The sequence below is a fragment of the Mus pahari genome, chromosome X (genome assembly GCF_900095145.1).
Source record: "Mus pahari chromosome X, PAHARI_EIJ_v1.1, whole genome shotgun sequence".
In the NCBI taxonomy this organism is placed as follows: Eukaryota; Metazoa; Chordata; class Mammalia; order Rodentia; family Muridae; genus Mus; species Mus pahari.
Window position 1 is genome coordinate 3,488,511 of NC_034613.1, and position 14,452 is coordinate 3,502,962.

Genomic DNA, 14,452 nt, shown 5'->3' on the forward strand with positions numbered 1-14,452 from the left:
AGGGGTCTGCAACCCTATATGTGGAACAACAATATGAACTAACCAGTACCCCCAGAGCTTGTGTCTCTAGGTGCATATATAGCAGAAGATGGCCTAGTCAGTCATCATTGGAAAGAGAGGCCCCTTGGTCTTGCAAACTTTATATGCCCCATACAGGGGGATGCCAGGGCCAAGTGGGAGTGGGTGGGCAGGGGAGCAGCGTGCGGGGAGGGTATAGGGTATGTTCAGGATAGCTTATGAAATATAAATGAAGAAAATATCTAATAAAATAAAAAAAAAAAGACAGACTAACATACTAGATATATAAACAGGACCCAGGATTTTGCAGCATACAGGAAAATGCACCTAAATGCCAAAGACAAACACTATCTCAGAGTAAAAGATTGGAAACCAATTTTCCAAGCAAATGGTCCCAAGAAACAAGCTGGAGTAGTCATTCTAATATTGAATAAACTCGACTTTCAACCAAAAGTTATTGAAAAGGATAAGGAAGGACTCTTCATAGTCACCAAAGGAAAAATCTACCAAGAAGACCTCTCAATTCTAAACATCTCTGCTCCAAATGCAAGGGCACACACATTCATAAGAGACTTTGCTAAAGCTCAAAACACACACTGCAGAGCACACAGTAATAGTGGGAGAGTTTGCCACCCCACTCTCAGCAATGGACAGATCCTGGGAACACAAACTAAACAGAGACACAGCCAAACTAACAGACGTTGTGGACCAAATGGATTTAACAGATATCTATAGAACATTTCATCCTAAAACAAAAGGATATACGTTCTTCTCAGCACCTCATGGTACCTTCTACAAAACTGACCACACAACAGACCTCAACAGATATAAGAAGACTGAAATAATCCCATGCATCCTATCAGGTCACTACAGATTGAGGCTGGTCTTCAATACCAACAAAAACAACAGAAAGCCCATACACACATGGAAGCTGAACAACACTCGACTCAATGATAACTTAGAAAAGAAAGAAATAAGGAAATAAATTAAAGATTTTTTAGAATTTAATGAAAATTAAGGTACAACATACCCAAACTTATGGGANACAATGAGAGCAGTGCTAAGAGGAAAACTCATAGCTCTGAGTGCCTCTAAAAAGAAACTGGAGCGATCATACACTAGCAATTTAACAGCACACCTGAAAGCTCTAAAACAAAAAGAAGCAAATTCACCCAAGAGGAGTAGATGACAGGAAATAAGCAAACTCAGGGCTGAATCAAGCAAGTAGAAGCAAAATGAACTATACAATGAATCAACAAAACCAGGAGCTAGTTCTTTGAGAAAATCAACAAGATAGATACATCCTTAGACAGATTAACCAGAGGGCAAAGAGAGAGTATCCAAATTAACAAAATCAGAAATGAAAAAGGGAGATACAACAACAGAAACAGAGGAAATTAAAAAGTCATCAGATCCTACTACAAAAGCCTATATTCAACACAACTGGAAAATCTGGATGAAATAGACAATTTTCTAGACAGATACCAGGTACCAAAGTTAAATCAGCATCAGATAAACCATCTAAACAGTCCCATAACCCCTAAAGAAATAGAAGCAGTCATTAAAATTTTCCTAACCAAAAAAATCCCAGGACCAGTTGGATTTAGTGTAGACATTTATCAGACCTTCAAAGAAGATCTAATATAAATAATAATCTTCAAACTATCCCACAAACTAGAAACAGAAGGAACACTAGCCAATTCGTCCTATCAAGCCACAGTTATGCTTATACCAAAACCTCACAAAGACCCAACAAAGAAAGAGAACTTCAGACCAATTTCCCTTATGAATACTGATGCAAAAATACTCAATAAAATTCTCGCAAACTGAATCCAAGAACACATCAAAATGATCATTCACCAGGATCAAATAGGCTTCATCTCAGGGATGCAAGGAAGGTTTAATATATGGAAATCCACCAATGTGATCCACTACATAAATAAACTAAAACAAATCAAAACAAAAAAACACATGACCATTTCATTAGATGGTGAAAAAGCATTTGACAAAATTCAACATCCCTTCATGGTAAAAGTCTTGGAAAGATCAGGAATTCAAGGCCCATACCTAAACATAGTAAAAGCAATATACAGAAAACCAGTAGCCATCATCAAACTAAATGGAGAGAAACTTGAAGCAATCCCACTAAAATCAGGGACTAGACAAGGCTGCCCTCTCTCACTATCTATTCAATGTAGTACTTGAAGTTCTAGCCAGAGCAATTAGACAAGAAAGGAAGAAGTCAAAAATATCTAATTTGTATCCATTTGATACAAATTAGAAAGAAGTCAAAAAAATATTTTTTGCAGGTGACATGAAAGTGACCCCAAAAATTCCACCAGAGAACTCCTAAACCTGATAAACAACTTCAGCAAAGTGGCTGGATATAAAATTAACTAAATCAGTAGCCTTCCACTACTCAAAGGACAAACAGGCTAAGAAAGAAATTAGGGAAATGACACCCTTCACAATAGCCACAAATAATATAAAATACCTTGGTGTGACTCTAACCAAGCAAGTGAAATGTGTGTATGATAAGAACTTCAAATCTCTGAAGAAAGAAACTGAAGATCTCAGAAGATGGAAATATCTCCCATGCTCATGGATTGGCAGAATTAATATAGTAAAAATGGCTATCTTGCTGAAAGTAATCTACAGATTCAGTGCAATCTCCATCAAAATTCCAAATCAATTCTTCATAGAGTTAGAAATAACAATTCTCAGATTTATTTGGAATAACAAAAAACCAGGATAGCGAAAACTATTCTCAGCAATAAAAGAACCTCTGGTGGAATCACCATGCCTTACCTCAAGCTATACTACAGAACAATAGTGATAAAAACTTCATGGTACTGGTACAGCGACAGGCAGGTAGATCAATGGAATAGAATTGAAGACCCAGAAATGAACCCACACACCTATGGTCACTTGATGTTTGACAAAGGAGCTTAAACCATCCAGGGAAAAAGACAGCATTTTCAATAAATGGTGCTGTTTCAACTGCTGGTCAACATGTAGAAGAGTGGAAAATCGATCCATTCTTACCTCCCTGTTCAAAGCTCAAGTCCAAGTGGATCAAGGAACTCCACATAAAAGCAGATACATTGAATCTAATATAAGAGAAAGTAGAGAAAATATTGAACACATGGGCACAGGGAAAAAGTTCTTGAACAGTATAGAATACCAATGGCTTGTGCTATAAGATCAAGAGTCAAATGTGTCCTCATAAAATTGCAAAGCTTCTGTAAGGCAAAGGACACTGTCAATAAGACAAAAAGGCAGCCAAGAGATTGGGAAAAGCTCTTTACCAATCCTACATCCAATAGAGGTCTACTATCCAATATATACAAAGAACTCAGGAAGTTAGGACTCCAGAGAACCAAATAACTCTATTAAAAATGGGGAACAGAGTTAAACAAAATTCTCAACAGAGGAAACTCACATGGCTGAGAAGCACCCAAAAAATGTTCAACATCCTTAGTCATCAGGGAAATGCAAATCAAAACAACCCTGAGATTCACTTCATACCAGTCAGAACGGCTAAGATCAAAAACTCAGGTGACAGCAGATGCTGGCAAGTATGCAGAGAAAGAGAAACACTCCTCCATTGCTGACGGGATTGCAAGCTGTTACAACCCCTCCAGAAATCAGTCTGGCAGTTCCTCAGAAAATTGGACATAGTACTACCTGAGGACACAGCTATACCACTCCTTGGAATATGTCCAGAAGATGCTCCAACATGTAATAAGGGCACATGTTCCACTATGTTCATAGCAAACTTATTTATAATAGCCAGAAGCTGGAAACAACCCAGATGTCCCTCAACAGAGGAATGGATACAGAAAATGTGGTACATGTACACAATGGAGTAGTACTCAGCTTTTAAAAACAACAACTTCTTGAAATTCGCAGGCAAATGAATGGAACTTGAAAATATCATCCTGAGTGAGCAAACTCAGTCACAAAAGAACACACATGGTAAGTACTCACTGATAAGAGGATATTAGACCAAAAGTTCAGAATACCCAAAATTCAATTCACAGGCCATATGAAGCCTAAGAAGAAGGAAGACCAAAATGTGGATGCTTCAGTGCTTCTTAGAAGTGTGAACAAAATACTCACAGGAGGAAATATGGAGACAAAGTGTGGAGCAGAGACTGAATGAAAGGCTATCCAAAGACTGCCCCACCTGGAGATCCATCCCATATACAGCCACGAAACCTAGATGCTATTTTGGATGCCAGGAATTGCTTCCTTATGGAAAATTGATATAGCTGTCTTCTGAGAGGCTCTGCCAGAGCCTGACAAATACAGAGGAGGAAGCTCTCAGCCAACAATTAGACTGAGTGTGGGGGTCACCGATGCAGAAGTTGGAGAAGGGACTGAAGGAGCTGAGGGGGTTTGCAGCCCCACAGAGGGAGCAACAATGTCAAAGGGCCAGATTCCCCACCCCCTGGAGCTCCCAGGGACTGGACCACAAACCAAAGAATATGCATAGAGGCGCTGAGACCCATGGTGCTGTCGGAATATATAGCTGAGGATAGCCTTGTTGGACATCAGTGAGAGGAGAGGCACTTGGGCCTGATGGTGCTTGATGCCCCAGTGTAGAGGACTACCAGGCTGGGAAGATGGGAGTGGGTGGGTGGGTGAGGGAGTACCCTCATAGAGGCAGGGGGAGGGAGGATGGGGTAGAGGGTTTCCAAAGGGGAGACCTGAAAGGGGAAAACATTTAAATGTAAATAAAGGAAAATATTCAATAAAATTAATATCAATAATGAATATCAATAATAAGAAAAATAATAATCAAATTCATATAAAAAGGATTTATATGATCTGAGGAGAAGGTAGTGTATAAGAGATATATACTACTAAAAGAGCTGAAGTTGTAATTTCAATAACAAAACCTATAGGTTATATGGAATGAGGTTCAGTGTATATAGGAAGTGTTTATAGAGGTGCTGAATATGTTACCAAGTATTTTTCATGCTGGATCTCTTAACTCATACAACCTCTCTCTTAATTGTGCACTTATTCAAAATTTTTGAATTATTATTATTAGGTATGCACAATATATGATATACAGTGATATATGCAAGACAATTTTATGCAGTCAATCAGTTTTCTCTTTTGACCTCTATGTGGGTTCTACAGATCAAGAGTAGGTTGTCAGTCATACATAGGAAGACCTTTATCTTCTGTGATTCTTTCCCAGACATTTACTTTAGTATTATCAAACCCATTTCAAAAATAAAGAAACTGAAGTTTTGAGAAATTACGTTGGTTCCATAGTTTAGAAGTACCCAACCAAGCATGTAACTTAGATCAATTGAAGTGCATAAGCCCTGGTAAGCACAGAACCAGTGATGTGCTCCATCTGTATCCTGTCCACTACATTCATCAGCTCAATGATCAGAGGAAAGCTACTCCATCTCTTTGAGCCTTGTTTCACTTACCAAGAAAATAAAGACTATTATTCCCATCCACTTCATGAACTATGCAGACCTAAAATGATCCTTATGTATATCACCCATTGCTCCATAGCTACTGCTGTGCTGGGGGCTGGATGGTATATCTAGATGTGGGCTCCAATTAGAGATGTCAGATTCTATCTAGGGACAGGATAGTATAACAAACTGGAGGGGGGGATCCACATGCTTCATTAATTTCCAGTGCTAGGACTCAACCCTAGGGCCTAACCTACATCATGCAATTACTATATTATACCACTAATCTATGTCCCTGGCCCAGTAGAAAACATGTCAAGAAAAGCATGAAAATGGCAGGGTGCAGGGCTTGTGTCCTTTGAAAGCAGTCAACATTACCTGAGTCCAGCGGCTCCGTGGAGTCAGAAGGGCTTTTCTCTGGGTAGTTATTCACAGACAAATGGAAGGGGAGTGAACTGGGGGAAAAATAAGCTGAAGTGGAGGCAGAAGTCCCCTCTAATGGAGGCAGTGTTCCCACCATTGAAGCAGAGCATGGGGGTCTCTCCTTTAAAATAATTTAAACAGACTGTCAAATGCCATTCCATGCAACATCTGCACACACTTTCTTGCACTTACTGAAAACACTTAAGAGAAAGCTTCGAAGTCTGCCAATGTCCCTTCTGTTCTTTGTCTTTGTATCTTAGCTGATGTGTTAGGAAGTGTGTTTGTGTTTCATTTCTCTACTCCGAGAAACAAAAATTTGCTCATAAGAAACAAATTTGCCACAGACTCGGGACAGTTTTCAGTATTTCTATACATACTTTTCCATAACAAAATATAGACTTGACCTTTTTCCCTTCAAAAGGAACATATTTTAGAACTTAAAATAATTTTCAAAGCTTTTAAGTATTAATATATTCTTTCAAAAGATGTGTGACTTATATAGCAATTATAAAGAACAGCAAGAGGGTCTCTAAATGTAACTGGTAGGAAGCGTTCTTGTCTCCAAGTAAATGGCTTATTTCTTTGTTTTCCGTTTTTCATGGTTCATCATTTAAATCTATTAACTTCTACTGCATAGGAAGCTTAACACAAAAGGCATCAGTGTTACACTAAATGGTTAAGCCCTCCATATCTGCTGTACAATATTACACTGCATCTTTCATGCTAATACTGTACTGTACATTCTGAAAGTTGTGTTACGTGGATAGGAATGTTCTTACCACAGTATTAGAAAAAAAACATGTAACAATCAATCCACATACAGCTTAAAAACAATCAAGGGACCACTCTGAGATAAGGAAAATCTATAAAAATGTGCTGTGTGCCTGATAATGATCTATACACAAAGGCTATCCATGGTAATCATTTGTATTGTTTCATATCTTAACTTTGAACTTCAAAGCCTTTATCTCTGACCATTTTATTACCACTTTCATCTTGAAAGACCCTCCTTTGACTTAAAAAGTAAACAGGATTGTTCCTGCTTCTTTTGCAGTGGTAGATAAGACTATACCCGCTGTACCCACTAATGCTATCATACAGAATGCAGCCACACTGTACCCGCTCTCTTCGCCGCAGACGTGCTGATAAAGATCTACTCAGTGAACTTCCTGGGGAGAGGTCATAGATGGAAAAAGAACCTGTACTTATATAAGGCTCATATACTTCTTCAAATTTAGATTCATCTGTTGTACAAAGTCGTGGAGTGGCAAAAACTAGCATGTGACATCCACCACAGGCAATCTGCAAGCATAAGTCCACAGAAAAATTCTTCAATGTTAACATCAAACACATATGGGCTAACACCAGATTAGCACCAAGACATTTTCTTAGAAGCAAAATTCAAAGACTGTCTGATTCACAGCTCTTCTCTATCACTCTCCAGAGTGTGTGTGTGTGTATGTACGTGTGTATATATATATATATATATATATATATATATNTGTGTGTGTGTGTGTGTGTGTGTGTGTGTATGTGTGTGTATGTATGTATATATATGTGTGTGTGTGCATGTGTATGTGTGTGTATATGTATATGTATGCACACACACTTGTACATGAATTAGACATATATCCCTTAAACATTGGCTAAAAATGAAAATCAGTTTGCTCCACCATTTACTTTCACAGGTATCCCATAACTTTGAAAATGTTACGTTTGATCTTGGAAGAACATTAAAGTCACAAATATCCAAAGAATAATTAGTAGGAAAATTACTTAGGAATAACTATGTGTCTGACCATTATAGTAAATATATAGCAGTTATACATATCTGTAAAACGTCTACATAAGATTAGGCCCTTCAACATTTGGTTAAGGAAGAGGAAGAGGTATCCATGAATACCCACCCTGTTCTAAGGAACTATTAGCAGATAATGGTTACTGAGGGAAAGGGAGACATTTTCTTAAGTGGTGTCGCCAGTAGTGTGTTGGTCATGTTCTAGCAAAGAGCCTCTCATCATGCTTATGTAAGCAATCCTAAATACAGTGAACAACAACAACAAAAAAGGCATGAGAGTAAGAGATGTACTAGTTGAGAAGAAAGCATTAAAAAGAAGGAAGAGAATATGACAGAGTAATGAGATGAATGCAATCATAACATATATATGCATTTATATAATATATATAATACATATATATAACTGTCAAAAAGAAATAAAAAAGAAAAGATTATGTTCCAAGCCTTTTTCTTTATGAGAACACTTTCTAAATTAAAGGCTTATAAGTCTTTAGAGCAAAATACAAGCACATTGGAGGAAATAATAAAAAATATAACCACCAATGAGTATTAAGAAGTAAATGCTTTTTATAAAAATGTTAACAAAAACCCTATACTAACAACTGCAGGGAGAAAGAGAATTAGACTTCTTTAGAAATTGAGCCCTCTGATTGCTTATCCAATGCCAAGGAGCCAACATATAGGTATAACTCAGCAAGATATACCTATATATGAATTTATGCATATATAAGGCTAAAGAAGGAAAGGAGAGGAATTTGGAAGAAAGGGGGTGTGGTTGGATAGAGAAGTGATATAATTATATTTTTATTAATGTTTTAATTACAGAAATTAGCAAATCTATCTCAATAATAATTCTAAATGTAAATGGTTTTAACTTGTTAATAGAAGCCACTGAAGGGAGAGCCTATACTATTTTTTACACTCAGATTCAAGCCACTTTGCAGAGCTCTTCCTGGTGATAGAAGAACTGCATACCTTCAAAGCATCTTCTCCATAAATATCACCAAATTAGCAGTTGGTATTTTGTTCATCACTGAGTAACTTGCATTCCTAATATTTACACCAGTATCTTATACACAGTAGGCTTTCATTAAATGGCTATTATCTTATTTTCTCTTCCTGTTCTTGGAATAAAATACCCTGAAAAAAGCAACTTAAGGGAGAAAGGGTTTATTTTCACTCTTGGTTTCAGATTCAGGCCCACCAAAGCAAGCAGGTCCCAGTGACAGGGAAGTAAGCACATCAGAGCCAGAGCCAGGAGCAGAGAGCATACATGCCAGTTAGGGCCCAGCCAGCGAACTGCTGCTGCCATCATTCAGGATGTGGCTTCAGAGGACAAAGAACCTAGTTTAAATTCCTCAGAGGCAAGCCTGCAGGCCAACTTAATATAGACAATCTCCAAGTGAGGCTCCCTCCCCAGGTGATTATAGATTGTGTCAAGCTGGCAACTAAAACTATCCCAGTTATGAAATGAATAAGAGAAGAACCACAATGTGAGGCACGATGTCTTTGGAGAGGCAATAAGAGTATCAGCAAGTAACAAGAGCCTACATGTCCACTGTTCTTTTTTTTTTAATTATTTTATGTGTAGAGATGTTTTGATGCATATATGCCAGTGTCCTGTGTCACATCCCCTGGAACTGGAGTTGCAGAAAGTTGTGGGCTGCTATGTGGTTGCTGGGAATTGAACCTAGGTCCTCTGGAAGAACAGCCAGTGCTCTTAACCACTCAACCATCTCTCCAGCCCACGTCTATAGCTCTTAACTGGCAAAAATACTAGGAACAATAAAACAGGAAGACTGATGGTGATGTTCCTGTGGCACTGAACAGAGTAATTCTTATCTCAGTGTTCAACCAATATGCAGCAATCTTCATTTAGTATCAAGTCTCTTCTTGGGCAGGGTTTGAGAGTGTTCAACCAGTGACATTGCATTTGCCCTGTAGTTAGCATTGTGAGCAAGACATTCTACTGGTGCTTGCTACATGAGATACAAAGCTTACAGACGTGGCACAGTCCTAGTTTCCAAGAAAAGTTAAAAGGAAGCAGAAAACTAAATATTTGTAGAAAAATGTTGTTAAAGGAGAAAAATTGAAAAGGAGATTTTTTTTCCAGAGGAATACAATGTCTAACACTTGGCTCTTACAGTTATTATGAGCTGTACCTATGAAACCCTCACACAAAGATAAAAATATGCATTTTCTATGAAATAACAAGAGTCTCAAATCTAAAAATATAAAATATACAAGAGGGGATATGAAACCCTTACCAATTGAACTGCAAATCTCAAAAAGTTGGAGCACAAGGTAGGAAAGAACTGATTGGTAAAATTCTCCATTCCAAGTCCTAACTTTCCATGCCGGCCATCTCCAAAAGTATACAGAAGGCCTAATTCTAAAATGCAAACAAAACTGATGTTATACAAGATCCATTTCTACTTACAGAGAAATACATTAAGTTCTACTGCAATTATAATCTTTTCATAGAATTGTAAATTAAATTCACTCTGGTTTACTGAGCCAAGCAGTGTATAGTGTATACAACAGTAGGCAATTGAACTGAGAATGGACCACTATATCTTTGTGGTCAAAGTATCCTTGTGTGTCTGCCCTATGCCTCGCAGTCTATTTAGCACCATTACTATCCTCTGTCCACTACTTGTCAGTAGAATAACTCCTTTCTCCAGCAATGAAAATCAAAAATGTCCCCAGTCATCATTTATGTCTCCCAGGGGTGCCAATTTGTCGCTGGTGGAGAGCTATGTCACTTAGAATAGAGCTGTCTCTTTCATTAGTTTAGCTCTTGGGCTGTGGAATGCTGCCCAAGCGATGTCAGAGGTGAACCAACCATTTTGACTAATCCCCACATCAGTATCTGGGTCCCATCCTGGTGGGCAAACAATGGTAAGCACTTCTAACTAACCCTGTCACATATTGGCACAGCAGTTACATTTAACTTTTGCACTTCTTCGCTAGCAACTCCATCATATTCTACATTTAAAGGATGTGGGACAAATGCCATGGAAGCAGAAGCCAATCAGGGCACAGAGGAGGGGAATTTCCCTCTAGTCAGGGGAATAGAGAAGGCTGTCCCAGTGAGTCCTAAAAGATAGAATTTCACTATAAGAAAGAAAGAAAGAAAGAAAGAAAGAAAGAAAGAAAGAAAGAAAGAAAGAAAGAAAGAAAGAAAGAAAGAATCCTCCAGGCAGAGTCAGTACTTTATGGGAAGTTTGGATAATAGAGACCACAGATTAGACAAGAAGGTAAAAGATAATCAGCAAGCCAAATGAATAGAACTGTTGGAGATTCAGGGTCTAAAGCAGGCAGAACCACACTAGGGATGGGAGAATTTGTTTAAATTATATCTTCTTGTATTATACTGGGAGAGTGGTAAGCTTTTTTTAAACAGTATATAGCTCCAAGCTGGGAAACAATCAGCACACGACACATATCTCATTGTATTAGAGAGAACAGAATCTGTAACGCTTGTTCCCTGGGGCTGGATTCGAGAGCAAAAACGGCGAACAGACTTACTCTGCAGTCATTTGTGCCAGGCTCTTTTCATCAGGTAGGAAAAGTACTACGCAAACTTAACTAAAAAACCTAGAGGAAGACACGATTCACACCAAGTACAGTCCCCATCAGTGATAATTTAGTCAATGAAAAATGGCACTAGGACAGAGCAGCTATCATCAGGGCACCACTGTAAGGAACGCCTATTAACAGCTCCTACAGGAAGGACAATGAAGGGATGATACATTTTTTTTTATACACTACATAATGTTGGTACATGCTAGGCAAAGGAGGTCATCAATACTTCATAATGGGCAGGTCATTTTTCTTGAAGAGTTCTGTGAGAAAGAACTCTTTATGGTAGTAAAACTACCATAAGAACTCTTTATGGTAGTAGTTCATGTTTTCCAATTTCTGCTTTTTTAAAACCCTGTCACATGAGTTCTGCTCTTTTTAGAGAAGGTTTGGATAGAAGGAAAGAACACAGAAATACCAGAGTCTGGATTATTCAAATATACTAGAACTATTTCTGACTTTTTCATGTTTTACTTTGTTTTTAGATTAAAAAAAAAAAAGTTGAATAATAGGTCCTATTGTTACAAAGTGCTAGGTCATTTCAAGGGAGACTTTTATTGAGTTCCACATTATCAACAGCATCCAGTTTGTGACACTGAGAAGTAAGCAGGCCAAAGGAACATCTCCTTTGGTAATGGAGAAAACAACAAAGAGGGAGATGTATCCGCTCAGTAGTTTTTGCAGTGCTCTTCTCCCTACTACTTTGCCAAGAAAAGAAAGGAGTCAGTGTACAAACGCCCCCCGGTGGTCACTGCAACGCCCTTCTCTGTCTACTACTTTCCAAAGAGAAGGAAGGAGTCAATCCTGAAACGCCCCCTAGTGGTCAAAGCATCCTAAACTCTCACTGGGCATGACTACAGCTCTTCTATACTGAGTAGATAGAAAAATAAGAATTTCTTGTATGATTTTTCTCCCTGGCTTGAGAAAATTTTGGAAAAGTTAAGAATTTTTAAACAAATACAATTTCAAAAGGATTTCATGGTCTTTCTCTTGACCAAAGGTCTACTTTAAGGTTCTAAATGTGGATAATTTTTGTTTTGGGAGCTGGAGATTGAGCTTAAAGCCTCACAAAGCTAAGAACATGTGCTCCCACTGAGCTATACTATAGCACCCATATTTATTGTAATATGAATTATACCTTAATTTACTTTTAAACTTATTTATAACCTTATATTTAGAATATCAATCACATAATTCCATTTCCTCAGGCATAAATTCCATAAGAAGTTAGATACACTCATTCCACATTATCATTCATATTATGATAAACTATATCTAACTCTAGAAACAAAAATAAGAAAAATTATCTCATACCTGTCATCAAAGCTGTATGGTTTTCTCCACAGGAAATATGACTTATTTTCTGATCCTTAATACGCTCAATAATTTTGGGTTCTGATGTTTCAAAGAGAAAAGTGCCAAGGCCCAGTTGTCCAAACTGCCCCAGCCCAAAGGCATACACAACTCTCTCTGAGAGGAAGTGAACACATACATAAGAAGAGTTGCATGGAAGTACATCATACCTGAAATAACTTTTAGAATGAACATTAATTGACTGCAAAAGAACTGTTCATAAACATACTGATATGAAGTGCAAGTGTTCAATGATGAAGGAGGAGAAAAATAAGCTATAAAATAATGATGTGGGTCTGATTTTATCTTTTATGAATTACCATAAAGGAATTATTGTTATCGTCAGGTAGGTTATAAGATAGATAATTCAGAGAATAACCTAAAATGCATTTATAATTACATCAGTTCAGAAACTCTCCTCTGATATTAAACTATTTCCTTTCACTGCTACAAATTAGAAAAAGAGAAATTTCCTACACAGGTAATCCCTTACTTTTTAAAGTGGGTTAATAAAATTCTATGAAACACAATTTGTGAGCTGGAGGCAGAACACATGCCTAGCATGCACAAGACCACAGGTTTGACCTGTTGAACACAGTATGTATGTGCAAACCGACACACAGGAACACACAGACACACATGCACATGGACAACACATACATGAACATGTGTGCGTGCACATACAATATCAGAAAATTATTTGATGAAGAATTAAAATTTACAATAGATATGCTAGATGTATTCATAAGCAAATTTTCTTTACAATACAGGAGGAGAAAATCTCCCTCTATATTGCTGCTATACTGAGGCAACAGCAAATGTCCTTCAGTATTTCAGTAAGTTGAGCTCACTTATCATCTAGAGATGGGAAATACAAAACAGGATAGATGACTGATGACAAAAGTTACTAACGAAACAACCTCACCAGTCAATGTACGGAGAAACATGATGATCGTGTTACTTTCTTATGTGGACTCTCATAGAAAGGAGAGCAGAAATTAATTCCTCACTAAAGCCAGAAGCAAATATTCTTATTGCTAGCTGCAGCCAGTGGGCAAGTTCCTCAGATCATCTGATGTTAAAACCCTAGCTAATAAATCCTACAAAAAAAATCTATCCAGGTAAATTTTAAAATATTCAGTTGTAGCCGGGCGGTGGTGGCGTACGCCTTTAATCCCAGCACTTGGGAGGCAGAGGCAGGTGGATTTCTGAGTTCGAGGCCAGCCTGGTCTACAAAGTGAGTTCCAGGACAGCCAGAGCTACACAGAGAAANCCNNNTCTCAAAAAAAAAAAAGTTCAGTTGTGAAGAATTATTTTTTTGAAAAGTATTTAATCAGCTCCTCTGAGAATGAGGGCTACTGATGAACACATAATGATAATTCTAATAAGAATGTTGGAAATATTGAAAAAAAACTCCTTACAGAAACTACATTCATAACAAGGATATAAAGGCATATCAGGCAATGGCAAGAGATTCTTATTTTAATATAGCATATCTTCTAATTAGTAGGTTATATATCATATTGCTTGTTCTAAGTGTACTAATTTTATCTACACTTTTCCTTTATCACAATATTTTCTCCTGTACCTCCCCATTCAATCTTGCCTGCCACAGCCAGACAGATAGGAAATGGCTATTAAAAATTTGCTAGAGCATTTCTAATTCTGGGATGCTGCAGATTAAGCAATGACTATGTGTGCTTGTGCACCATATGCATGCGGGTGTCTCCAGGGGCCAAAGAGTGTACTAGATACCCTGGAACTGGAGCTACAGGCAGTTATGAAATGCCCAATGTGTGTGCTCAGAACAGTACCCAGGTCCTCTATAAGA

General features: G+C 37.8%; 1 protein-coding gene across 3 annotated transcripts in view; it reads right to left on the bottom strand.

Moving 5' to 3' along the window:
• The window catches only part of Rpgr (retinitis pigmentosa GTPase regulator), a 55,597-nt gene that overhangs the window by 29,208 nt on the left and 11,937 nt on the right, over positions 1–14,452 (bottom strand). For all 3 annotated transcript variants that reach the window (XM_021187626.1, XM_029534188.1, XM_021187625.2), the window contains exons 8-11: positions 12,583–12,738; positions 9,951–10,075; positions 7,005–7,187; positions 5,841–6,006 (exon numbers count right to left, since the gene is read on the bottom strand). In XM_021187626.1, the coding sequence (XP_021043285.1) occupies positions 5,841–6,006; positions 7,005–7,187; positions 9,951–10,075; positions 12,583–12,738 (630 nt within the window). The remainder of the gene's footprint in view (positions 1–5,840; positions 6,007–7,004; positions 7,188–9,950; positions 10,076–12,582; positions 12,739–14,452) is intronic.